Source organism: Xiphophorus hellerii, chromosome 11 (genome assembly GCF_003331165.1).
Source record: "Xiphophorus hellerii strain 12219 chromosome 11, Xiphophorus_hellerii-4.1, whole genome shotgun sequence".
In the NCBI taxonomy this organism is placed as follows: Eukaryota; Metazoa; Chordata; class Actinopteri; order Cyprinodontiformes; family Poeciliidae; genus Xiphophorus; species Xiphophorus hellerii.
In genome coordinates, this window is record NC_045682.1 from 28825003 (window position 1) to 28852261 (window position 27259).

The 27259-nt window shown below is 38.1% G+C and overlaps 2 protein-coding genes and 1 long non-coding RNA gene across 8 annotated transcripts; 2 read left to right on the top strand and 1 right to left on the bottom strand.

The window, feature by feature from the left end:
• Window positions 1-364: 364 nt before the first annotated feature.
• On the top strand, window positions 365-4912 carry txndc15 (thioredoxin domain containing 15). Its single transcript, XM_032577306.1, has 6 exons — window positions 365-579; window positions 1217-1524; window positions 1634-1777; window positions 2605-2768; window positions 3642-3772; window positions 4642-4912. The coding sequence occupies exons 1-6, from the start codon at window positions 483-485 to the stop codon at window positions 4836-4838; spliced, it is 1041 nt and encodes a 346-aa protein (XP_032433197.1). The 5' UTR covers window positions 365-482; the 3' UTR covers window positions 4839-4912.
• Window positions 4913-5774: 862 nt separating this feature from the next.
• On the top strand, window positions 5775-27049 carry LOC116727811 (pterin-4-alpha-carbinolamine dehydratase 2). 6 transcript variants are annotated; one of them, XM_032575444.1, is made up of 5 exons: window positions 5776-5964; window positions 7408-7539; window positions 17854-17934; window positions 25531-25584; window positions 26125-27049. In XM_032575444.1, exons 1-5 carry the CDS (start codon window positions 5863-5865, stop codon window positions 26131-26133), a joined length of 378 nt encoding a protein of 125 aa, XP_032431335.1. In that variant the 5' UTR covers window positions 5776-5862; the 3' UTR covers window positions 26134-27049. The 6 variants fall into 6 exon arrangements, with proteins under 6 accessions (XP_032431334.1, XP_032431335.1, XP_032431337.1 ...); XM_032575442.1 differs by lacking the exon at window positions 26125-27049 and adding an exon at window positions 22259-22388 and having other exon boundaries at window positions 5777-5964; window positions 25531-25593; XM_032575443.1 differs by having other exon boundaries at window positions 5775-5964; window positions 25531-27049.
• Window positions 25098-27192, bottom strand: LOC116727813 (uncharacterized). Its single transcript, XR_004340863.1, has 3 exons — window positions 27176-27192; window positions 26363-26367; window positions 25098-25210 (listed from the first exon to the last, which is right to left on the bottom strand). It is a non-coding gene; the product is annotated as an uncharacterized LOC116727813 (long non-coding RNA).
• Between the last annotated feature and the right edge of the window lie 67 nt (window positions 27193-27259).

Here is a 27259-nt window from a genome sequence, read left to right on the forward strand (position 1 = left end):
CCTAAAATATACTTTAGTTTGAATAAAAACATAAAAAAAGATCTTGTACACAACACAATATGTAATATCGGCAAATAAAACAAAAAATAATACAGAGGAATAAGGAGAGGGTACATAAATGATATAGAAATAACTGCAAAATTTATCATAATTGACAATATTCAAGAATCTTTCAATCTTCAAAGTTAAAATATAAAGTAAAAAAGTAAACATTTATTTGTAAATGAGAAAAATAAGATCAAAATGTGTATCTCCTTTAAATATATGCAAAAATATTTTTTAGAATTTATTATTATTCATTCTTTACGTAAGCAAACGTTTGTAAACAGTACGCCGGAAGTTAAATTTTGCGGTGTGTCATTTATATAGTTCCGCCACAGTGTGAAATATTTGTTCCTAGGAAACAAATACTGCTCTCACATCTCATCATAATGGCCTCATCATCTCTTCTCTGACCGAATAGTCGTCTTAAAAACTAAAATATGTCGCGAAAGTATCGTAAATCTTTTATAACGTTTGTTTTGTTATTTGTTTTTCACAGTTCCGCCATGTTGAGTCTATCGGCTCAGACAGCAGAAGGTAGGACACTAACTGTCAATGTTGTGAAAATTAACCGACGATTATGCTAATAAATATAACATTTATGATAAGATTGTATATAGAAGCAATAATTCAAGGTTCTGACTTATATTTCTGACTTATAAGTCAATTTATCGTCTTGTAATGTGACGCCATTTTTCATTAATGTCTTAAGCTAGCTAATTTAAACATGTAAATGCGATAATATTTTTTCCCACTTAATAAAATAGGTAGTTGTTTACCACAGATATAAAGATCTGTATTATATCTTCTTTATAGATTATAAATACAGTTTTATGTTGTATTTTGACTCTTCCGTAAAGTAGTTTTTTTAAATAAACAAGTTGGATAAAATATAAAAAAATTAACCCATATTTAATAGAAATCTGAAATGCACATTTGGTCAAGACTAAATAAAATAAAAACTAAGAGATTATAATATATAGTGAAAAATGTTTATAAATATTCGTGGAGTGTAGTGTTGGCAAACCATATTTTTGTAAAAGTTACGTACTGCAGCTTCAAGGCTGTGATGGGTTTTTGTAAAGGAACCCCTCCTCTGTGAGATTCGTGTTTGAATTTTCCTGACTGAACCAAATTAGAAATGTTGAGTGAGGTATCTTCTGTTTTTCTTCAGGAACTGATGAGTCTCCTCGGGTTGTTCTGTCAGAGGAGTTGGAGAATAAACCCAGCTTTGTTGAGTCAGAGGAGTTGGATTCTTTGCCCAGAAGGCAGTTTAAGACGGCTGAAATCGCAGACGCGGTGATGGGGACTGAAACCCCGATCGATCCGTCTGACATCGAATCCCTGATTCCCAGGAATGTGAAGGACTTCCAGTCGGGCTTCTCTCCCTCCTGCGACGGGAACGGCGATCGGTGCGTCTCGCCTGCGCAGGCCGAAGACCTGGAGCTTCTGGAGGAGCCGGAAGCAGAATCAATGCAGCAGGTTCTTCAGCTGGAGCTCAGAAACTGAAATACAAGCTGCTGTGAAATGACTGAAGGGTTAGGGCTGAAAACATCACACAGAACCTTTATTTTTATTGTTTCACTTCCAGGTCACTCTGGAGATGGTTCCTGCAGAACTTCCAGCTGAAGAAGCGAACACCACAGAGACGGCAAAGACGTATAAAGTGAACTGTGACAAGAGGAACGTCACAGGACTGGAGAGCTTCACCGTTCAGGTCCTCAACTCCTCACAGGTACTTCTTCCTGCCTCAGTGTGAAATCTGTCAAAATGCAAAAACACAAAACATCACCAAGTCACTTTGGTCTAATTTCTAGTGAAAATATCTTAGTACATTTTAAATAAGACAAAACTAACTTACAAGTAACTTTTCAGCAAGAAACAGGAGCTTGTTTCAAGTCAGTTATTTTTTAATATTGATGAAAAAGTTCTAGTTCCTCTTGCAGATGATTTCACTTATAACATGGGAAAAATATCTTGTTTTAAGTTAAATCATCTGTCTATGTAACAAAACCTTTTTCTTTTATCTTGCTGAAAAGTTACTTGTAAGTTAGTTTTGTCTAATTTAAAATGTACTAAGATATTTGCAGTAGAAACTAAACAAAAATACTTGGCAAAATGTGTGTTTTTTGCTGTCATTTTCAATAGTTGATTTAATTTACTAAATGAAAAAGTCCGTCCAAGCCGACCTGGAACGATTTAAAAATGTAGTTCCCTTCACTGGTAAGTCATGAATTAACTAATTAGCCACATTTCTTTGGTTCATTTTCAGTAGCTGCAGCCAGGTTTGAAAACTGCTTTGGTTTCTAGTAATTAATACATGATAAATACGCCTGTCTGACAGACTGGAGTTGGTTAAAAGATCCTAAAACACAACATATCCTGTGATGATCTAAAGAAACAGTCAGATGATCTTTAATTGGATGTTGTTAGGATGTTGATGTGTAAACAGCTCGTATATTTTACAGAGATTGATCTGCTTGTTTTCTGTTCCAGCCAGTAAAACTTCAGAGGTTTTTACTGTAACTGAGCAGCAAGTGAGGATTTCCTCCTGTCTTTCAGGACCTGATGGATTTTCTCAACGCCAACAGCACAGAGTGCTCTGTGGTTCTGTTCTTCACAGCCTGGTGTCAGTTCTCAGCCAAACTGGCGCCGCACTTCAACGCCCTGCCACGCGTTTTTCCCAGCATGCATTTCCTGGCACTGGATGCCTCGCAGCACAGCAGGTGGATGTAACCTTTTTAGGGTGTAAATACGTCTCATTTCCCTGCTGCGTCTCCGTTAGACACACCGTTCATTTTAGTTTTATTTACTCCGTGGCTTAATTTCCTTGTGATTGTTGAGTTCAGTTTAAATAAACAGAGTTTGAGCCAAACTACAAACTAGACATTTTCTTCACAACAGATGAAATAATGAGCAACTTGTTCAGCAGGAATCAGTTTGTCTTGTATACAGAGTTGAGCTGAAAAAAATTTATTTTTAGAGTATTTTTACTACGCTGTACTTTTTACTTTTACTTAAGTAAAACTTCTGGATTTCCTTCCCACTGAATGAAAAACAAGCAGACTCACACCTGCAGTTTTTATTAGTTTCATATTTTCTTTATTGAAAAAAAACTGATTTGGAAAATTTTTGTTTTGCCTCATTTTTTTCATTTCTGTTCCTTATATGATTTATTGTCATTTTGGTTCTTAAAATACCAAAATTTCCACTTAACTTTACATTTTTGTCCATCTGATAATGTAATTTTTAAATCTTAAATGATTGATAATTTGATCAGTTACTCAGTACTTGAGTAACTTTTTACCAAATACTTTTTACTTTTACTTGAGTAGAAACATGTTGAATTACTAATTATTTTGTACTACAACACTGTAACTTGACTTCCAAACACTAACTAATCGGTCATCGGACGTCATTAAATAATCGATTGGAATTCACTTTAATCTAATAAAGCATTAATCGTAAGTCGATTATTTGCAAAGCTTTCTCTCTCAGTGCTGAAATTGATACAATAGTAATAATTAAATAGGGAACCATAACTTGTGTTTCTAGTTTCCATCTCTTGAACTTTTGTCCCGGTTGTGTTTCGCTGCCAGTCTCTCCACCAGGTTTGGGACGGTGGCCGTTCCCAACATCCTGCTGTTTCAGGGGGCCAAACCTATGGCTCGCTTCAACCACACGGACCGCACGCTGGAGATGCTCACCTCCTTCATCACCAACCAGACAGGTAGCGCCAGCAGGGGGTGACCTGTGTGACTTGGGTGTGTGTGTGTGTGTGTGTGAGATCTGGATATGGCTGCAGATTTCAGCTCAGAAAAACATCTTTGACTCCTGAAAACAGAAGTTTGGTTGATTGAGCGATGAACCGATCAATAGGTCAGCTGCCTCTTGATCGGTTCTGATTGAAAATAAATTAATGTAATTTATACATCATAGCATATGTCTCTAACTTTTACCTTTTTTTTTAATCAAACAAAAAAAAAAGTGCAAAAACATGTTTGTTGATTTATTCATCACTCAATAATTTTATTCCTAAAGCAGCTAAAAGTCCTGTAGAGAATAATAATCAATAAACACACAATGTAAAAAACAATTCAATCATCAATTGTATGAACAATGTATCAACTGAGCAGAAAAATTCATGGACCAGAAATAAAGTGATCACTTAAATATGATTTTCTATGCATTTAATTAACAGGAGAAAACGGGATAATCTTGTAATTTCTTCTTTTCCTGTTAAATTCAAACCTACTTGGAATTTCAATGAAAACTTTCTGCTCATATTTCTTCTATGAATAAAGAATATAACTCAGTCAAATTCAGATAAAAAAACTGGAAATCTGTATCACAGGATCTCTGCTTTCAAAATGAGGGTTTATACATCTAAAATTTCAGACAGGAACAATTATGTAAATATCCACTGAATTTTATTGCTTAAGGTCTAAGCAGATGTTGTGAAGTTTAAATCATTGATTATAGTCTCTAATCATCAGTTGGCTCCCAGGGGAAAGTTGGTGTTTCTGAGGACTTTTCAGACGTGTAAAGAAATAAAATTTAGGTAAACTAAAAGGTTAAAGCAGAATGTTTTGGCTTCAGGGTTTGAAGCGGGCCCCAACAGAGACGTGACAGAGGGAGACCGGATGGGGCCCCTGTCCAGCGTCCCGGTGAGAGGCATCGACTGGCTCCTCGTCTTCTCCATCCTCTTCATCACAGCCTTCATCGTCTACGCCATCCTGCGGGCGGACAGCCTGCGATGGGTCGTACCGGGACAGGAGCACGAACACCAGGACTGAAAACACAATAATCATACTGCAAAGTTTTTCATTCAAAAATGTTTCAGATTCAAATAAAATATGCAAAATGTTGTGGTTTATGTTTTAAAAAATGGAAATATTTCATAGTTTTTTGAGTTGGTTTTCTCTCAGTAGAGGGCAATAATCTTAGAGTTCAAAGTTCAAATCACAGAAAGCAAATGTGACGCATGTTAGTCACACCTCAATTTCTTTACAAACAAAAAAATAAAGTGGAATTATTGTACATGAATGCCTTCTTATGTATTCAAGAAAGAAACTCCATTTTCTAAGAATAATTTCATAAGTCAGGATTTTAGCAACAAAACAGACCAGAAATTAACTTAATATGCTTTTATTGTTTTCTGATCTGGATAAATTATATATATAATTTATATATATATATATATATATATATATATATATATATATATATATATATATATATATATATATAAACTATACTGATATTTTTAACCTCCCTTACATCCTCATTTCCTGGCAGTTTTGTTGCTGAAATGGATTACTAATACACCTAGAAAATAAAATATACTTTATTGATCCCCTAGAATATTGCTTATTTTTAGAGAAGCTACTCCCATCCACAATGTTATTGGTGAATATAAATATACCATTAGTAATATAACAACACTAGTGTGAAATAAGTAAGTTAAATATGAATAAATAAAGTAAATTAATTGACTTAAGTGTAAATAAATAAAATTATTTGGTGACCATTAGTTGTTCCCCTTGTGAGAATGAATATTCTGAAATTAAAGGTCAGATGTAAAAGTAAAAAAAAAGTCAATTAAATGTTTCTATTGCTATACACAAATGATTTTAATAACTACGTGTATACATTTAGTTTGTTATTTTTATTTTTTACTAGTTTTTGTGTAGGCTGACTCCTTTCGGGTGATTTTCATCAGGCAGTGAGGTGAACAGCTACGTTGAACGTGAGTCAGGACCTCGGAGGACGCACGTTTGCGCAGAACAGGTTGTAAAGGGTAAATGAAGTGAAACAGACATGTTTGCGTTAACGTCCGTCCTGAGGACGAGCAGCTTTCGGTCCTGCAGCCGGCTGAGCTGCCTAAGGAAACCTCCACTCCACAGAATCTCCTCTAAAATGGTGAGAGCAACAGCCGCGGTTTTCTGTTAGCATTTATGCTAATTAGCGTCTTTAAGCTTCTTTAAAAGACGAGCGGGACGCCAGAGTTGTTGTCCCGACGGTGTTCCTTCATGGGGAAAGTTTGTAGAAGCAGCGGCGTATGTCGCATTCAGTTTGTGTCATGACGAAAGAACACATCCTTTTAATTACTCTAAATTTATTTTATTATTTTCTGTCATGTTAGTTTAACATTTATTTAAAATCTCTCCGGGCTTCTGTTAATTTTATAATATCGCGGAAGAGTTTGGGAATAAGGAACTAAATACACAATTTAAGAAACTTAGAGCGCGGTGACAAAGACATTTAAAATCGCCACATTAGGAGTTTATCACAATAAAATACAGAGAAACATGCATGACAAAGTAAATGCACTGTAACTGAAATAGTAGCTCAGATTTTATTAGAAAATGTGACCAGCAGCATCGACAGGTGCATATTTACAGGGAAACAGCGCCACCTGCTGGAGACCAAACAAACTGCACTCAGGTGTCCACAAAATAAAACACGAATGGATCAAACAGGACAACAATATTACAATACATTTTTACTAATAACTGACACTTTAAAAAATAATCCATCGTTTAGGTTGGTGTTACAACATATCTAATAAGATCTCATGATGCAGCAGCTTCCAATTTATCAAAGGTGACTCACTGTTGATCATAAATCTGTGCACTTTACTTAATTAATTTAAAGAATTACATTATCTTCTGTATCTAAAGATGCACATATACTGTAGAAAACTGCTATAGCTTTCTCTTATAATGAGAAATCAGATTATTGTAATCTAATAATCTGATTAACATTAAGGTTGAATCCAATTCCTTGCTATTTATTTTTGTTTTAGTTTGGTGAGCAAATTATAAAATTTGCACCAGTACATCTGCCAGATCCTAATTGTTTTATTATGATCCTTGTAGCCAGATTGGTTTAAATATATGCTACTGATACAAAAAATATAAAAAAGAAATATTATTTAGACAAGTCATTTTAAATAAGTCCTGTAAATTTACCCTTTTATTGCAGTAATTTTAACCAAAACAGCATATATGTTATGTTTTATTTACAGAATAACTTAAGAGTAGCTAGTGCATTAGGAGTCTCACATAACAAATATCCTAAAAAATTCAGATATTATTTGTGCAAACATTTCCTCATCACAAAAGCCTAAACAATATATCTTAACATGAAAAAAAATGTCTAAAATGAACTTCTTTTATTTATTTTGGAAAGCACTGTAAACTGCAGAGGAAATCCCAAAATGAGCAGTGTTACTCTGACAGCTGCCACCAGGCTTTTGCTGCTCTGCAGTTATAATTCTGAAGGAAATCCAGTAAAACTGAGCCCGAACTTGGTGGTCAAAATGTTTGATTTTAATAACTTGGAGTGGCTTGTTGTGTCCAGTCGTCAGACTCTCATTGGCTGAGCCCGACGGACCGGGATCAGCTGGTGATGGAGCTCCGGGCGACGGGCTGGATGGAGGTGGAGGACCGCGACGCCATCTTCAAGGAGCTGCACTTTAAAACGTTTAATCAGGTCTGTGGCTTTATGCTTGTTTTCATATTAATGTTGTTTTCATAATGTTTTTATTTGAATTTTTTACTAAAATGTTGAGTCAGAGGGCTGCAAACTCAAAAATCTGACATTTTTCTGATCAGTTAATGCACCATCACAGCGACACTCACTGAGTACAGAAGCCGAATGGATCAACTGTGAGGGATTGTTTTAATAAAATGTATTTTATTTGTTAGGAACAATGCGTTCATGTGCAAAAATTAGCCAAAATGCTTTTTTCATCTGTTGTCTCTTAATAATCCTAAATTTGTCCTGCTAAAAACAAATAAAGGCTATAAAATAACTTAACTACACTAGTTTTGTCAATAAATACAAAAACTACAATCAAAGCAATGAACTATAACATCATAGTTATCATAGGAAGTGTAATAAGTACAATTATACTTATCAAAGGTTAAAAAAGTAAAAAAAAAAAAATGGTGGTTTTACTTCTGTAAATCGTCGTCATTTTGCTGTTTTTAAAAAATTTTTTTTGCACTTTTGGCAATCCATACCTATATTTGTGCATTCATGTGAGTCGCGGAGAGATTTCTGTCAGCAGAAAACATGAAGGCTGAACATTAAACCACAAAGTTTAATCCGTTTCCACCTTGTGTCTGCATCAGGGCTGAAACGATTGGTCAAATTAATTGTGATTAATCAATAATTTAAGTAATCGTCAACTAATTTTGTAATCAATTAATTGTTAATGGAGTATACAAACTAAGAAAAAGACCGTTTGCTAAAAGAAAAACACACTCATAGCCAATATTATGTCAAAACTACAAAAAATATACATTTTGCATTTAAGATAAAAACATTTTCTGTAATTTGTACTTGAGGAGTTTTGGGTGGAACAGATTTATAAACGATTTTGTAACTTTAAATGTAAAATGTGAATACTTTTTGCACAGTTTTGTCTTTATCTCCTCTGAATGTTTTGTTTTTTCAGCAAATGGTCTTTTTAAAAAAAATCTGTATACTCCAGTTAATTAATCGATTACTAAATTAGTCGATAATTATTTCAGTAATCGATTAATCGTTTCAGCCCTACTTTGGCCAGTAAAACATTTATATTTGGAGTCCTGCTGCATGCCTCTTGCAGTAAAATAAACAGAAAGTCTAACATAACTTTCTTGTTTTCTTTTTGATCAACCTCTCGTTTAAAATCGTTTTTTAATTCATCTCAGGGCCACTTAGTGGACTTCCTCTAATCCGCCGTTAGCTGCTTCAGCCACTAACGCCGCCTGGTTTTACACTTCCTGCCGTTTGAAGTCGGAGGCGCGTACGGCCGTCCTCCCCCTCCGGATCCTCTTACCCGACACGTCAGGCCGCATTAGGCGGAGACTCGCCAGGCGGCCAGTTGGCAGCAATTTTGGTTTTGATCAGAATGATTTCTTTCACAAACAATGAAATTAGTTAAAATGTCTCATCTGGTTTGCAAACCACTAACAACCCGTCAGCCTGCAGTGGATGTCCCTCTCCTCTCCCTGTCGCTGCCTCTTCTCGTCTCTTGTTTCCTTCTGGAAGATGAGCTCATGTTGTTCCAATTTTGGTTGTTGGCGTCTCTCTGTTTTGTCTTGTGGGCCGTGTTTCGGTCCGGGGTGTTTTCACTCTCATGGCTGCACTTAAAGGGCTTTTAAAATGACGAGCGCTGACGAGGAGCGACATGCTGGCTGATTTCCATTCGCCACTTATCTGAAGACATCAAGTCCATGAAATCAGATCCCAGAAGAATTTAGAATGGAAATAACAAACCTCCTTTTCTGCTTTGAAGCGCCTCCCTATGTGATCACCAGGGGGCGCCAGAGCTGCAGTTAAAAAAAGCAACACGACATCTGTGCTCGTTTTTTAAACTGAAGTTGCTCAGATTATTGCAAATGGAAAGTGTCATAATGTTTGTTGGTGGCAGTGAATTTGAGAAGGGATTTTTTTTGTATTTTTCTTGCATCAAATTCCTGTTTAAGCAGGTTTGGGTGGTGAGGAGAATCCCTGCAACCACATGTGATTCTGCTCAGAAACATGCATGTTTTTCTGTTTTTGTTGTTTTAAGTTGCAGCCGCTGATGCTGTTTACACACAATTTAAAGATCGGCCATCTGCTCGACGTTTCTGTGAATAAAGCAGAAACAGTCATGTGAAACGGCGGAGGTGAACTGTGAATGCTCAACTGTTGTTACCTTAGCTGAGGTTGACAACAATGGCATTCCTTCATTTTCCCACATAAACTCACTCCTGCAGCAGCTGCTGAAGCTGCTGCAGCTGCTGAAGCTGCTGCAGCTGCTGAAGCTGCTGCAGCTGCTGAAGCTGCTGCAGCTGCTGAAGCTGCTGCAGCTGCTGAAGCTGCTGCAGCTGCTGAAGCTGCTGCAGCTGCTGAAGCTGCTGCAGCTGCTGAAGCTGCTGCAGCTGCTGCTGTGTTTCAAGTTTAACCTGTAAAGTCAACAAGGAAACTGAGGGATGTAAAAATCCACAATAACAAAAACTAAATGAAGTTTTTCTCCCAAGTCAAATCGAACTTTTTTTTTTTTTTTTTTTACATAAAAAGTCAGATAAATATTAATAAGAACATATAATTAAAGAGTTGAACAGCTTTCTTTAATGATTGCTTTGGTAATTTTTCTAAAAACATTTAATTTATTTAATTACATGTGTAATGAGGAAATTTATTGCTAATCTAATTTTCATAAAGCTGCACACAAAGGAAGAGTTAAAATTTAATACCTCAGACGTCCCAGTCGCAAAATTTTCTTACATTATTCATGAATCTATTTTATTTATTGTTTATGAAGCAAATCTAAAATATTTGAAAGGAAATGAAAAGCTGAAATAACTTGTGCAATGCTACCTGACACGCTATTGGCTGTTGTCTAGACAGGAGCCAATCCAGGAGCAGCTTTTTCCCCTCGGCTCTGATTGGCTGAGATGAGGAAGGCTGCAGACGTTAGCTTCTGCGCTAGCGCTGAAACGCTTTCAGCTTATTGCTGAATATTCAGGTAGATTTGGAGTCTGAATTATTAGAATCAACGTTTTAATTTTTTTAGAATCCCCACAGCATGATTCTTCCTCCACCATGTTTCTATTATTTTAATCTTTTACATAACATTGAGACCTTTTGGTTCATTAAACTGTGTTTTATTGATATTAGGCCTTTAGGGGGCGCTGTTTAGTTCAAGAGGTTAAAAATGGAAAGCGATGACCTTCGACCTTCAGCTCTGTTTGGACATTTCGTCTCAATTTGTTTTAAATTTTGTTGCTTAAAATAAAATAATTCCTGAAGCTTTGTTGCCTTTTTATATTTATTAAGACAATCTGTTTGTTAGTTTAAAAGTTGTACAATAATTTCCATTTCTATTTTCTGTTTGTTTCCACAATTCTCAGAATATTATTTATGTATTCAATGAAATGTGGAGAATTTTAGTTTTCAATTATAGAAAAACTTAAAATAAAAAGTAAAAGAAAATAATCTTTGCATTAGTGTGATCCTAGATATTTGTTGTTTTTTAATTAATTAAGTTTTTAGTAAACAACCACACTGGCCTATTATTTTTTATCAGAACTCCTTTAAAATGTGACATTAATCTGCATCTCCAGCGTCTGTTTTATAATAAAAACTGTTTAGTGCAAACAGTAAAACAAAAACGCACCAACTGATTAATGTGAGGTGGAAACTTTGTCAACATCAGAACCAACTCATTTTCCTGGAAAACAGGAAAAATAAAACACATTTTCTGCATGTTTCTTCAAGATCATAATTTGCAGTTATTATGTGAAAGTGAAAATCAAACCATCATTTGAAACCCTGAAGCAACATGTTCACACTTTGGTTCACCACAGACAACGACCGCATGAAGAGCAGCCAGAAAACTTTCTGTTCGTCCTGAGACTCTCGGGACATCCGACCTCCTCTTCCTCTTCCTCCTCCTCCTTTTCCTCCTCTTTCTCCTACTCTTCCTCCTCCTCCTTTTTCTCCTCCTCCTCCTCCTCTTCATCCTCCGATTCTCCCTGCAGCCTCCGTCTCGTTCTGCGGCAGTCGAATCCGTTTTCTGAGACGCTCCCGTTCGTGAATCTGATTCAGATTATTACTGAAACCTCAGATTACAAACGATAAATCAGTTTGAATAATTTCACAATGAGAAATTAAACATGTTAATGTGATTGTAGCTCAGTTCAACAATAAAATAGATAAATTTGGTTTTTATCAGCTTCCAGTCTCTGTGTGTGAAACTTAATCTTTCTACATATTTTTCAGTTTATTTAATGTAACTTAGAGTTTTAGTTACTTTGTTGTTTCATCCTTTTAGTTTTTCTCATTATTTTGGGTTAAAATTATTTTTAAAAATCTGGAATGAACAAATATAAATATAAAAGAATATTACTGTAACTCAATGAAAATATAATCTAAAATACATTTGAATAAAATATAAAAAAGTAGATGAATAAAACTAAAATATTTAAAATGGTCAAATAGTGAAAGTATTTAAGTTCACAAAAATACTAAAATTATATAAAAACAAATTAACCAATACAAAATTTAAATATTAAAAAACATAAAAGTTAGGAACATGAAATATTAATAAATATAAAAGTTCTAATAAGTTCAGATTTAAATACTGAAACAGATGAATCAATATTTAGTAAATTGTCTGAATTCTTTAAAAATTCTGCAGATTTTTGATGATTTGCTGAACTGAACTTTATTCTCATGTGAGAGAAAAACGGCTCGTTGTTTTCCGAGTCGGTAAAACTTTACGTTTCCTGCAGATTGAAACTGATTTCTTTCTCTCTGACTTCGTCTCATTTTGTCTTTAAATATCCAGAGAAATCCATTTGTTTCTTTTTTACTTTTAATTGTAGTTTAGCGCTTAATGATGACTTTCCTCTTTAGCTCTGAGAATCGGCTTTGAGAAGCAAAATGCTCTTTATGTGGTTCTGTTTAGAAAAATAAACATCCAATAAACTCCTGAAGTTTCACAATGTTTGATTTTATTTTTTATCAAATTATTTAAAAAATTATCCTTTATGTTATGGAAAGACGGTCGGCCCTTTTCATAGAAGAACTTTAAAAACTGTCAGGTTTTAAAATTTTCTTAGAAAAACAGAACACCTTCAGTCAGAGGCTTCTTCAAATTGACTGTAACACAGACTGCTACAGGAAATTGCTACAGGAAATTCTGGTTGTTCTGCCAACAACCAGAATTAATATGAGTTGCATTTAATTTCTCTTTGGGATCAATAAAGTACCTTTGAATTTTACTTTGAATTTGGATTGAAGGTTTTTATTTTTCAAAAGCTGAAAATTTTCAACTTTTGAAACTGAAAAACTGAAAGTTTTTTCTACAAAATTCCTGAGATTAAATATTCAAAATTTCCACGTTTTTTTCATGCACATTTTCCACTTTTGGAGCTCAGAAATTTCCATGTTTTTTCTAGAAAATCTCTGAAATAAATTTTAAAGAGTGTTGGTGGAGATTTGCTCCTATTTTCGGTCTGCCTGTCGTTAGCTGTCCGTCGCCGAGGTCCTGCTCAGCCAGCTGGCGGACGCTGGAAGCTTATTTGGGGAGTGAAACATCAGAGGTGTGGTCATCATCCTCATCATGGGCGCAGCGTTCTCCCGTTTCGCGCTACAGAGCGAAGGCGATGTGTGTAATGCGGCGGCGTAGGCCTGAGTGCGCGGTGTGAACGTGTCTGCTGGGGTTGGCTGGAGTCTGCAGCCACTTAGCCTGGCGAGGCGTTCCTAAGCCTCTGCAGCGCGCCGGGCGGCCGAAAGCCGATCTGTAAATGACAGACATGTGTTTGAAACCGAGTCCGCTGCCGCAACCAGAGCGAGAACAGCACCTCGCTCCGACGTCAAATTATTTCATCCAGTGTTGTATGACAATCACGCTGTAATAGCTCCAAAACGGCGGCTGGTTCTGATTATTGGGGATGGAGGCTCTGCGTAACCTCACGTCAAATTATCTGAGTCTGACAGCTGCAGCTGCTGGAGACGGCCGAGGGACGGCCGCCTCGCCAGCTGACCCGCCGCCTGCCCAAGAGTGGCCCAAACAATACAAACGGCCTAAACAAAGCACTTTAAGAGGGAGAGCCCTTGACCTCTGTTTACTTGCTGGCTGGGAGTGGAGAGGCGGTTTTCATTTTCATCGGGGTCCAAGTGGAGGATGTTGAGACGCTTACTGGGCCTGAGGGACCGCCGCCCGTCAGAACAAACGCTCCATTTTCACAGCATTCTGCTTTTTCAAAACTAATTTTAATCTTTTTCTATCTGTAGGGAGAGATTACAAGTGATTTTATTCTCATGAACTTTAAAATGTTTAAAATATTTTTCTCTGCAGAAAATTCACTTCCTGTAGTTTGTGCCTCAGCAGGCCTACAAATGTTTATGATAGAAATAATTGACATTTAATTTAGTGATCAATTAATCATTAATACAGACCAAAAAACACTCAGAGCCGTAACTAAGACAGAACTGGACAACTTATTTAATCATTTGCATTTAAGATAAAAAGAATCTTGTTTGTAAAAATGTTCAAATCTCATAGTTTTAGTTTTACAACACAAGGAATAAAAATAGTTTTTCAATATTTTTGTTTCAGTCCCTGAAGTCAAAACTTTGCAGAACCAAATTTATCTGGGATGTTTCAGTTTTTCACATCTGAAACTTTTCATCAATTCTTTGATCAAGATCAGAATAAACACTTGAACTGACTTTCAGTTCAGAGAACCCAAAAGTTTTCCTCCTTCAGTCCGGTCGACCCGGTTCTACTGGAACCAGAACTCCATCACCTGCTCCACCTCCAGCTGCTGTGGTTCTGAGTCAAACCAACCTGTTCCCCTCCTGGCCTGTGGGGGCGCTGCACCAAGAACCACTGAAGGAAACGACACAAAAACCTCTGAAGACGCTGAGAGCAACTTCCTTCTTCACCAGATGGAAACAAGATGGAGGCGTCAGATTTTATTGTTGGAGGATTTCTCTTTAGTCTTTGGCTGAAGACCAGGAGCCATTTCTGCTGCTAGCACTAGGCTAACACGTTAGCTTTATTTGTATTTACCCAGAATCCCCTGCGCTGTAGTCCACTTCCTGCTTTTGGAGCGGGCTCCACTCCGCTTGGTGTTTCACATTCAAACCGAACCAGACCTGGAGGACCGGAGGTCAGAGGTCGATTATCGTTCACACCTCCAAACCAGCCGGACTCGACTGGATTAAGTTGAAACTTAAAGAGCTTTTCAAGTTTTTAGAAACATTTTACTGTTGGACCATTTCTGGTGAAAACCTAAACGGACATTTTTACTCAGAAAATCTTCTGAATCTGAAATAATTGTGAGAAAGGCAGTAACGTTTTTTATTTTATTGAGCTGGTTCAGTTCGAGTCCAACCGTTCCGGAGAGTCGAATGCGATGTGTCGGAGTCCAGAACTACAGAGCTGCTGGTGTTCTGAAGTGGGCCGGCGTGCAGGAGCCCGACCTGGTACCGCCGAACCGTTTCCTGTCACCCGGCTCCCAGCGGCCGTTCAGCCTGAGATCGGCCCAGAGACACCAGACAAGTTTGGGCAACACCTGACTCAGCCTGCTCCGCCGCCTCCATTAGAGCCAATGAGCGCTGAGGGAAAGCAGAACGCCTCGCTCTGCAAATTGGAGCCTCTGGGGTCAAGTTGCAGGAATATGTCAATTACTTAAATTGATCAGGAGACGGTTTCCTTGATAACCAATTTGATCGAGCTGCCGATCGAGTTACACGCATAGCGGCACAAGGGAACCAAACAGGGCGTCTCAAAAATTGGTCCTCCACGCTAAAAACACTAAACCCAATTTCCTTTGTGAAGGTAATTCTGTTTGGTCCTGTCAGGTGGCGGATGGGGCCGCGGCCCGGCCCGTAAACAATGGCATTTCAGTTGATTTAATTAGGCACAGAGGAAGCATTTAGGGGCTTAATTGAGATTGCAGTGGGAAATTGCTCTGAAATAAGGCCTACCTGCGTTTCTTCCCCCTCTCTCTCTGGTCGGGGCGAGTAAGACGAGGGATTTCTCTCTCCTCTTTGTAGATAATTAGAATTACGGTAATCACTCCCTGGATGACCTGTGATTGGAGGGAGCCGCATACCGAAGCCTGAGGACAGAGGCTACAGTAGGTTTTATTCAGAGGCCGCTGTGCTACGCCGCGCTGTGCTACGCCGCGCCGTGCTGCGCCGCGCCGTGCTGCGCCGCGCTGTGCTACACCACGCCACGCCGCTCTGTTCTGTGCTACGCCGCGCTGTGCTACGCCGCACCGCTCTGCTCTGTGCTACGCCGCGCTGTGCTACGCCGCGCTGTGCTACGCCGCGCCGTGCTGCGCTGCGCTGTGCTACACCACGCCACGCCGCTCTGTTCTGTGCTACGCCGCGCTGTGCTACGCCGTGCTGCGCTGCGCCGTGCTACACCACGCCGCGCTGCTCAGCTTTCACATTTTAAATCATCCAGACGTCGCCCAATTGGTCAGAAACCTGCAGAAATAAAGTTTCAGCTTCAGGATGTTTCTGTTCTGACAGGAAATGGATTAATTAGTTTGAACAAAACTCATTTTTATGGTTTTTTTATAACAATTTAGAGCGGCAACAAATGATTAATTCAAACCTTTATAATACAATACTAGAAATATATTACAAAAATGCAAATAAACATTTTAAAATAAGAAAATAAACAGTTTTATTGCCTAAAATGAAATGATAAACGCAGCTTTCCCTTAGTGAATGTTTGAATCTGCAGCTAAAACCACATTTTTAACCTCAACGTGAGAAAACGCCGTGTAAATCTGATCGGTTTGTCATTTTGGGGATTCAATTATTGATTAATGGATAGGAAAATAAAAAATCTGAGATTTTTTAGGAGTTTTGTGATGCACATATTTACAGGCAGTTTTGTTATTATTTAAATACAAAATGTTTATTTCTGGCTCAGTTTCTGCTCAGCAGACGGTCTTTTCTTTTTCTCCACTTATTGATTAATTGATTACTAGATTAGTTGACAGTTGTGTTAATGATTGATTAATTTTTTTTTTTTTTTTACCCCTCCAGGGGGTATTTTGTGGCTCTAGTGTCCCTTATATGACAGCAGGCTGACAGGAAACAGGGAAGGAGAGGAGGGAAGACATGCGGCAAATGTCGTCGGGTCCGGGAGTCGAACCCGCGACGGCCGCGTCGAGGACTCAAGGCCTCCAAATACGGGTTGCACTAACCGCTACGCCACCACGGCACGCCAATGATTGATTAATTTTAATGTAATTTTAGCTTTGCTGAGAATTTAAATCAGACATATTTTTGTTTCTTTTTTTAAGTGTCCTGGTGGAAATATTTGGTTTTGCTGCTGAAGGGTTTATTTTCCAGAGGAACAGGAACGGTGCCGTTCTTCCAGCCCACTGTCGCCTCGTGCTTCAGTTAACGATCTATTGGACCAGAAACATTTTACTGATCAGAACATGATGGTTGGATTTAACTAAATGATATAATTTTATTGACTGTTATTAAATCTCAGATTAGGATTATTATTGGCTTGTTTGGGATTATTTGATATAATTTGAACCTTTTTGTCCTGTAAAAAGTGACTGGTGCTACATAATTAATCTACACTGAAAGAAATTAAAGTTTCCAAACTGGGATTCATATTTTTACTGTCAAAATTAAAAATGGATATTTTAACAAGCTGTAGTTATGTTTTATACTCGGATTATAACATTTCAATCTCTGTTTACCAATTATGACTTTTAAAGACAAAAAATATGCAGAACACATTTTTAGGATATTTTTATTTATGAAAATAAATTAATTTCCTCATACTTGTTATTTATGTTGGCCTAGTTCATACATTTAAATGTGCTTCAGTTTGTCTAAATGTGAAAGTTGATTTTTGCAGGAAGTTGCAGGGAGTTTTAAAAATCTGCTGAGGAAACTGTACTATTCTCTGTTGTCCTTCCACTTAACTTTCTGTTAATGTGCTTAGACATTAGCAGTCAGCTGTTGTGGTTAGGTGGTCTGCTGGGCATGACTGCATAGATTTCTGTTAAAAATCCGTTTATGTCACATGATCATCTAGAAATATGAGTTTATATTTTTATTTTATATGAAATCCATGATTATCAAAATGAACAAAAACAGTGAAAACATAAAACTTTAACAGATCTTTCTGTAGAATTACTCCAGTGTACTTTTCAATCTTTTACTTTAGATGATAAACCAGTAAAAAGTACATAATTTAGATTTTTATTAGTATTTTATGAACATAAAAGGCATTATAAAGTATAAAGCCATAAAGTTTATTTTTCCCTCCAGGCGTTTGGCTTCATGTCTCGAGTCGCTCTGCAGGCGGAGAAGATGAACCATCATCCAGAGTGGTTCAACGTTTATAATAAGGTAAAACATTTAAAACCCAAACATTTGGTTTAGGATCAGTTACAGAACAAGACATTTTCTCTCTTGCTTTTGCTGTTGATCCTGTTTGGTTCTGTACAAATCGCAGAAACTCTGAGATGATCAACAGATTTTAAAAAACTAAAAAAACTAACCCTTTTTTGAGAAAACGTTCCATCCAAACTCCTAAAATATTCTAAAGGTCAGAAATAAAAACATAAAAAAACTAGTTTCACCTGCAATCCTTTAGTTTTTCTCTTGAAACCTTTGCAGATATCCAGGGCTGAAACGATTAATCAGATTACTCGATTATTGGAATACTCATCTGATTTAGTAATTGATCGATCGCTTGCTAAAAAGAGAAACACACTCAGGGCAGCAATTAAGACAAAATTGTATAAACTTATATACATTTTGGATTTAAGGTGGGAAAAAAACTTTTTTTATTTTTTTCACGTTATGTTTATTTTTAGCTGTTATTGCATTTTAGGATTTATTATAAAGTATTTCTGCTTTTACTTGAGTGAAATTTCTGGATTTTCTTCCCACTGAATGAAAATCAAACATGTTTTAACCAGACAGACTCAGACACAAACCTGCAGCTTCTGTTAAAGTTTAACAACTGATTTTAAACATTTTATTTTATTTTTTGGTCCTCATATGAATTATTGTCGTTTTGGTTCTTAAAATACCAAAATTTCCTTTACATTTTGGTCCGTCTGATGACGTAATTTTTAAATATTAGATGATAATCTGACCAGTTACTCAGTACTAGAGTGGACTTTCTACAGAATACTTTTTACCTTTAGTTGAGTATAATTTTCCAGAGCTCTTCCCGCCTCGTCAGTGATTTTTCCTCGGAGGTAGAGAAGTGCGTGACGCAGCCGGTCGGTGAAAATCTCTGGGCATTAGGCTGAAGCCGCTGAATTACCGTGCGGTGCAGCGCGGCTCTTTAGGAGGAATGCTGCTCCTAATCCACTCTTTATTAAAGCGGCTGCAGGTCTCTGCGCTCTGCACCAGGCACTGGGAGGCAAACCTGAACAAAATACTTGATCCATTCTGAATTCATACTGAACATAAATAATGTTCTGCTCGGTTTTCATGATTCGCTGAAGTGTGAAGAAAAATCTCACTGGTTTAAGTTGCTCAGCTGATCTGGGGTGTACTTACTTTTCCACGGCTCCTCCAAACCTTCATACAATCTCTAAAAACCTCAAAGCCCCCAGGATTTTCTGACGTGTGTTTAAAATAACAAACCCAAGTCTAGTTGAGTTTTTCTCAGCAGTTACAAACTCTGTTTCAGTAATCTTAGTATCAAAATAAAGCTAAAACTTTGGAGACTCAACCAGAAACGTAAATATCACTGCAGAATGTAAACCTTTTAGAAATATCATGAATAAAGAGACAAACACTTTGGAAACCAAAGATCCACATTACTTTGCTAAAATAAACTCGGTAACATTTTATTTGATGGGTTGTGAGTAAGATTGTCGTGACTCCGTCATAAACATGACATAACACCTTCATGAATATTTAAACTTTAAAATTATGTAGCTTTATGTTATTAAAGCTAAAGTTTAATCAGTAATACTTTTATAACAAATTTATGTCGGATCATGATTTATTAGTTAATATCAAGTTATAATAACAAAGACATTTTGAATAAAGTCAACTTTGTATTAAAAGTGTCATGATTTACCGAATGACACTTTATGACAACAGTCATAAATATTCATGAAGACTTCCTCATGTTCATCAGTTCAGGTGTTATGTTTATGACGGAGTCGTGTCTCTTATTCACAACCCGTCAATAAAGTGTTGCCATAAACTCAAACGCATTTAGATGTTTAATTAAAAATACCTAAACATTTTGCCTTTGGCACATTTATAAAAACATCGATGCACCAATCCGATGTCAATATCTGTATTGATCCTGATAATGAAAATTATAGAGTATCCTGACGGTGTCAGCAGCTCTGACTGAACAAGTTAAAGTTGTTTTTATATGTTTGACCAAAATGGTGAATCTGTTGGTGTATTTAACTTATCAAACAAATTTGTAGTTCAGTGCATTTATGTCTGTGTAAAAAAATAAATAAATAAATAAAAAAGTTCTGTATCAGTTGGTACTGAACCTCAGATATCTGTATGGAGAGAGAAAAAAACTTTTTAAAATACCCACATTTGTTTTTTATTCAAACCCTAACCCTATAAAATATTAAGAGATTGAAGTGTATTTTTTGTAATCCAGTGTAAAACAATAAAATAAAAGTTACTACAAATTTTGTCACATTTTAGGGAAAAAACACAAATTAAGCCACTAAAATATATATATTTATTTTTGGCACTGCCTGAGCTCCATATGGTGTCTTTTTGTTGAAGATTTCTGCAGAACTTTGGACTTAAACTCAAACTCAAATACTTTTTATCAGCTTCTAGAAGAGTCTCGCGTTTCCATGGAAACTAAATGTGTTTATGTTTAACTGAGAGGAGGAGCAATAATGAAGGAAGAGAAGTTTAAGGCCTTGTTAACACGACACAATCTAACGAAAATGGAATTTTTGTTCCGTTTCTGTTATTACATTTACATGAAGACGTTCTAATTACAATCTTTGTTCACACAGTAACGATACATCGGAAACGTGTAATGCTCTCGCCACGCCACTAGGCGGTGCTAGGTTCTTTGAAACTACGTGGCATGTGTTTAAAAAAAAAGTTCTACTTGAAGGCACGTCAGTTCCCGTTCCCCCATCAGTTCCCGTTCCCCCATCAGGTCTCGTTCCCCCCATCGGGTCCCCTTCCCCTCATCAGTTCCCGTTCCCCCATCGGGTCCCGTTCCCCATCAGGTCCCGTTCCCCCATCTGGTCCCGTCCCCCCATCGGGTCCCGTTCCCCCATCTGGTCCCGTTCCCCCATCTGGTCCCGTTCCCCCATCTGGTCCCGTTCCCCCATCGGGTCCCGTCCCCCCATCGGGTCCCGTTCCCCATCAGGTCCCGTTCCCCCATCGGGTCCCCTTTCCCCATCGGGTCCCGTTCCCCCCATCGGGTCCCGTTCCCCCATCTGGTCCCGTTCCCCCATCGGGTCCCGTTCCCCCAGATTTTGGGGGAAACACTGTGTGTGTCTGATTAGGGCGCAGTTGTAAAAAAGTGGGCTAACTTCTCTGAAACCCGTTGTGTGAGTTTTCACGGTGTCTGTAGTTCTCTAGATAAGAGCTGAACAAGCAGGCGTGTATTTTGCCGCCTTGGTGATGCGGAGCGATGAAGAGACGCTGAGGGAACCGTATCTGATGGGGGAACATGAACTGTAGCAACAGCAGCATTGTCAGCAGTTTCTTCTTCTTCTGTGGATGGTAGGAAGCAGCTGTTTTGCGTCATGCTATGCATTAGCTAGAGATTCCCTGACAGAAAAGATCCATTTATTCTGTTTACAAGACAACGGTACCGGTACGTTCAGAACCACTGGACTCTGGAACCCGATTTCAATCTGTGCCGTTTCAGAGGAAACATTCGGTGGTTTCATGTAAATGTAGAGAACAAACCCAACAAAACGTCCATTTTCACCAGAAACTGTTGTCCTGTAAACAGGGCATAAATCTGCCCCGGTTCTGCCCCCGTTGTGCCCCGGTTCTGCCCTGGTTCTACCCCAGTTCTGCCCTGGTTCTGCCCCCGTTGTGCCCCCGTTGTGCCCCGGTTCTGCCCCCGTTGTGCCCCGGTTCTGCCCCCGTTGTGCCCCGGTTCTGCCCCCGTTCTGCCCTGGTTCTACCCCGGTTCTGCCCTGGTTCTGCCCCGGTTCTGCCCTGGTTCTGCCCCCGTTGTGCCCTGGTTCTGCCCTGGTTCTGCCCCGGTTCTGCCCCCGTTGTGCCCTGGTTCTGCCCCGGTTCTACCCTGGTTCTGCCCTCGTTGTGCCCCGGTTCTGGGCTTAAAGAAGTGGGTTTCTGAAGGTCTTTGAAAGATTTTCTTTTAATGTTTTCTGCTTATTTAGTGTTTTTGTTCCATCAAGGTTTTCAGAGGAAAGTTTGTTTTAATAGCTGCTTCACTGCTAACATTTTATTTACAAAAATGTCATGAAATGAAGAATAAAAACAGAAACCTGGTGGTTGAGTTTATTTAAAACTGGCATTTTATAAATAAATATAAAATTAAGAAGCGGTTTGAACAAAAGGTTTTTATTCTGTGTAGTAAATAACAGTTGGATGTTCTTTGACCCAATAAACATGTTTCCTGGTGTATAAATGTAAATATTGCGGCGCATTTATGTAAAAGCTGCAGAAACAAAGAGCCATTTTGAACATGTTTGTAACTGAAACCAGTGTGCTTCTGTTTCCTCAGGTCCAAATTACTCTGACCACTCATGACTGTGGAGGGATTTCTAAACGGGACGTCAAAATGGCCAAATTTATTGACAAAATTGCTCTTTCAATGTAATGTCTTCAGACGTTGTCCTGAAGTGTAATTTTTAGTAAGTCAGAGTTTTTCCACATCATTCTTTTGTTTACTATCAATAAAATGTGTGAAAATGGACCAAAATGAGGTTTTTCCTTCAGAGGCCTGATTCTGGTTTTTCGGGTGGAAAGATTGTAGATTTGATCCATTTTATCACCGACTGCCTGATTTTGGCAGCATTTTTCCTTGCAGAAGGTAATAAAATAAATTGCGAATACTTTTTCTGCGTAGGACTTGGCAGGAAACGACTTGTTCCTGACTCCGTCCTCCTACAGTCGTATTTTTTTATTTTGGCTTCGCAGGTTGGAGCAAAGCGAAGGACCCCTTGAACTTTTCCCTCTTTTTATGTATTTATTGGGATTCATTGATAGACCAACACAAAGTGGTGCAGAACTGCGAAGTGGAAAAAAAAATGATTTTTCATTTTTGATTTTTACATTTGCATTCAATCACTTTCACTTCTATTCCTGTAAATAATTTCTGGGGCAAACAATTGGATAAACTGCATGAAACATCATTTTAAACTGTTATTCTGCTGGTTGGGAAAAAGTCTGACTTTAGAAAATAAAATTTGAGTCTTTTTAGGATTAAATCTGGATTAAAGCAGCTTTTCACTCATTTTATTCACCAACCTGGTTTCATCACATGCAGATGAAACTGGAACAACTTGGAGAAAAATGTTTTCAAAACTTTAATCACATTTTTTAACAGATTTCATTTAAACATTTCAAACACGAATGTTCCAGATTTTATCATTTATGTTTTAACGTATCGTAGAAATTTACAGCTGATATTTTACACTCATTTTTTAAAACTTGCTTAAGTTGAAAAGAAGAAGAAATTTTTTTATTTGTTTCATGTTTTGATCTTGGAGTTTAACTTCAGGATGGCAGGAAAATGTCCATGAAAAAGATCCACGTGTTTGAGTTTTTCTTTATTATGAAGCCAAATGTTTTTTATTTATGTCTTGGAAACAAAAAGATAAACTAACTGCAGCGTTTCACGTTTGGCACAACATCTACTTGCTGCTTGTTTTCCTTAATCTCGCTCCTGTCCCTCCGGCCAAAAGGCAGCAACAATTTATCTTTACTACTAGAAACACAAAAATAAAGAAATGGTTTTAAATGAGTTCATCAGTCACAGATAATTATTTAAAAAGCCAAATCCAGATTTGAATCTGAGAAAATTGGATTTACGATTACAGTACGAAACATTTAAACTTTCTGCTTTTGTTGATCTAAACACTGAAAGCAGATTTAATTCTTTCACCCCCTCCATCAGTTATGAGCCACAAAATAACTCGGACTTTTCAGTCCTTTATTTTGGGAAGGTGATCAACGTTACGGCGGCGGCAGCAGATTACCTGGTGCTGTTTACAGTAACCAGAGTAAAAGATGAACGTTAGCATTAGGCTAACAGGCCGGCAATAGACAGGAATTCTTAAACATTGTGAGTATTTAGCAGTAAAATAAACTTACATGAACGGACAATACTGAAGCCTGATTAGATCCGTGTGTCGCATCTAAATACGTCCGGGTGGAAAGCAGACATCCACCCACAAATCCCAGTTTTTCTGAGATTGGAGTGAAGACCTGAGCATCATCTGCATAATTATCATATCTGATCTTATTCCTGTCAGTAATCCGAGCTGGTCGGAGCTTCTAGATATTAAATAACATGGACTCCAGGACAGAACCCTGAGGAACCCCACATGTGATTTCTGTCAGAAGTTACTTATAAACACGAAGAACTTCCTGTTCTTCAGGTTCTGTTAGGAATCAGACTTTCTGAATATTTACATAAATTATGTAATTTGTATGGTCACAAAATGTTCTGCTTTTTCCCTCATTGTTTCATCGGTTGGTGTACATGTTGGCTCATCTGTGAACATTTTCATTTATTTTTGTGAACAGAAATCAGACAAATGTTGTTTTAGTTCTTCCCAAGCCGACGCTCCTTCATGAAAACAGAACCAGTGAGTTCAGGTGTTTTTAATGGTTTCCAGCTCTTGCAGCTCATCTGTATTGTTTCAACTGAACACATGTTCTTCTTGTCCCTAATTCAAACAGAAGAGCCAAATGTTCACTGGTTGCCAGTTAAAATGCTGGTTTCCATAATGATGATACCAGGATGGGAAAGAAGAGATCAGAGTTCTGTTACGATGGAAAATCTGCAACATTTTCAGATCTATTATATCTATGTGCAATTATTAATTATGTTACATCAGGTTTTTATTGTCTTCTAGCCTACGTCATGTTGTCAGACATGTTCTATTAAAATGAAGAGAAACTAAACCGTCTCAAAAAATTAATCACATTTAAGTCATTATTTAATAAAGAAGTTTGGATTTATACACAGCAAACAGTGTTTGGATTGTTTATTGTGTTGAAAGACACATTTTTTATTTCCTCATTTAGTGAAAATCTGAGAGAGAGAACACTGACAGCAGCATGTTAAAGAGGAAGAGTCACATTTTGGACATTTTCCTATTTCCATTTCAGTCTGTGATTAAAAACACTGTTTCTTGGCAATAAGTTTGTCGTGATTTTTGGTGTCTGGAAAACAAGCCGTTTCTAAAACTTCCAGAGTGTAGCAATCCCTGGTTTTCCTTTGTACAATGGCTGCTGGAAAAGACAAGAGTTTAGTTGTTGACTTGCTGCAGTCTGGTTGGTTGTGCAGGAGGCTCCACCAATGCTTCTCAAAGATGTACAGTTTTATAACTGCCCACCTGTTTGCCGCCATTTTCATGTGAGTGTAAACTTTGTGTTGGGGGCGTGGCCAGCAGCAGCTTGTCTAGATTTAAAGCGACAGAGACCCTAAAACGGCTCAGACTGAAATCTTAGAATGATTTGGTGCTACAAATGTAGTAATGTACCTGGTTAGGAAGCAGAAAGAATCACCTTTAAATCTGAAGCTGATTATTAAAGTCTTACTGCGTTTCTTCATTGTTTAGCAACAGAAACATTTAATTTACAGTTTTTATTTCTCTCTCACTTTATTTTTTTAAACTTCTTCAGCAAACTTTTTCACAATGAAAGAGTTAAATATTCTGCACATGTAATTTGTAAGTTATCCCCGTTCGACTGGTTCTGTATATTATAAGTAACTTTAGGTAAGTGAAGCTGTTTTCATCATTATATTTCCTTCACTTCTCTTAGAAACTTCACTTCTCGCTCCAAAGCGAAGAAGCTCTGGATCTAAAGAGACGTCAGGTCAGTTTGAATTTGATGTTTTTTATTTGTAATCATTGATGCTGATCTGACTGTAAAACTTTAACATGTAACTTTTTACCAGAACAGAAAATTACAGCTTCATATGTTTGGAAACATTTTCCTTTAAACATGATGAGTCGTTAATTTCATGTTACTGAAATAAAGCAGAGTTGCCAGAGTTACCGGACCGAGCTGAGCCTGACCGAGCTGAGCAGGACCGAGCTGAGCCGGACCGAGCTGAGCCGGACCGAGCTGAGCCGGACCGGTCCAGATGAGGCTCCTTCATGTAATTGGCCTCAGCTGATGGCCAGAAGCTGCTACTGGCCAAGTCAGTTCTCCATTAGTGAGCTCCCTGCTTTCTGCCCCCTTAATCCAGTTTGGGCTCCAGCTACTAATTCTGCAACGCCAGCAGTCCGGCTAACACACACACACACACACACACACACACACACACACACACACACACACACACAGTGAGAGCAGAGCGACTGCAGGAGCAGAGGGGAGGAAACGACACGCTGTGATTTGTTTTGTCTTTAGGATGAGTAAAATAATTCTCGTCAGCATAAATGTCCAGCCGGCCCGCGGAGCAGGAACTGCAGGGAGTTATTTACACCAGAGAGCAGAAACCACAAGCACATTAGAGGCTCTCTGGGTTCCTTCCAAGCGGCCGCGGAGCCAGATGGCCGCCATATATCTGCTGCTCCAGGGTCCGGCCTCCGCCACCGCCGGACGGCTGAAGTGTCTGCGATGTGACGGCAAGGCTTTCTGAATCCACCTGGACTGAGGTCCGTTTGGAGCCTGCAGGGCAGCAGCGGCCGGCGCTGAGCGCGGAGCTCTGGCTGTTTCTGCTGCTGGAGGTCGCTGAGCGCCAAGCGTCCAGAAAGCTGCAGCCTGATGTTCAGCTCTGAATTTACAGCCTTTCAAAGGTTTTTATGTTTTCCTCTCATTACGGCCAAAAACATGAATCTATTAAACTGAGATTTTAGTTGAGAACATGAAAATAAAAAATGCATTTTACTTTTTAATTTACGATTAGAGATCTGTAAAGTGTGGTGTGCATTTGAATTCAGCCTTTAATTTGGACGTTTTATGCAAAATTCACATTTTGAACATTTTTATTTTTCCATTTTGGTCTCAACTGTTTCCAAAAACAGAACAAGAGATTAAAATAAAAACCCAGTGGGTTTTTGGCAATACTTTCATGATTTTTGGTGTCTGGAAAATGAGCCGTTTCAAAAACCTCCAGATTGTTGAGTCACATTGAAGGGCACTGAGCTGTTACCTAGCAACCACAACCCAGCCTGCTGCCTAGCAACCCCAGCTGATCTACAGTGTTTGGCCATATAGTTTTCCCACCGTACAATGGCTGCTGGAGGAGACAAGAGTTTAGCTGTTGACTTGCTGCATTCTGGTTGGTTGTGCAGGAGGCTGCACTAATGCTTTTCAAACATGTTCGATTGTATAATAGCATATCTGTTTGCAGCCATTTTCATGTGAGTGTAAACTTTGTGTTGGGGGCGTGGCCAACAGCAGCTTGTCTGGATTTAAAGCAACAGAGACCCTAAAACAGCTCAGACTGAAATCTGACTATCTGAGAATAATTTAGTGAAGTGAATGTAATGAACATGTTTTGTGTCGACCTTAGAGTGATCCTGACCAGTTAAAGGAAGCG

Excerpts from the sequence above, each read along its gene's own strand:
- txndc15 (XM_032577306.1), top strand. The coding sequence starts at position 483 with ATGTCGCGAAAGTATCGTAAATCTTTTATAACGTTTGTTTTGTTATTT. Across the intron at positions 1,525-1,633 it reads AAGCAGAATCAATGCAGCAG|GTCACTCTGGAGATGGTTCC; the intron begins GTTCTTCAGCTG and ends TTTCACTTCCAG. Across the intron at positions 2,769-3,641 it reads GATGCCTCGCAGCACAGCAG|TCTCTCCACCAGGTTTGGGA; the intron begins GTGGATGTAACC and ends TTTCGCTGCCAG.
- LOC116727811 (XM_032575442.1), top strand. The coding sequence starts at position 5,863 with ATGTTTGCGTTAACGTCCGTCCTGAGGACGAGCAGCTTTCGGTCCTGC. Across the intron at positions 7,540-17,853 it reads ACTTTAAAACGTTTAATCAG|GCGTTTGGCTTCATGTCTCG; the intron begins GTCTGTGGCTTT and ends TTTTCCCTCCAG. Across the intron at positions 17,935-22,258 it reads GGTTCAACGTTTATAATAAG|GTCCAAATTACTCTGACCAC; the intron begins GTAAAACATTTA and ends CTGTTTCCTCAG.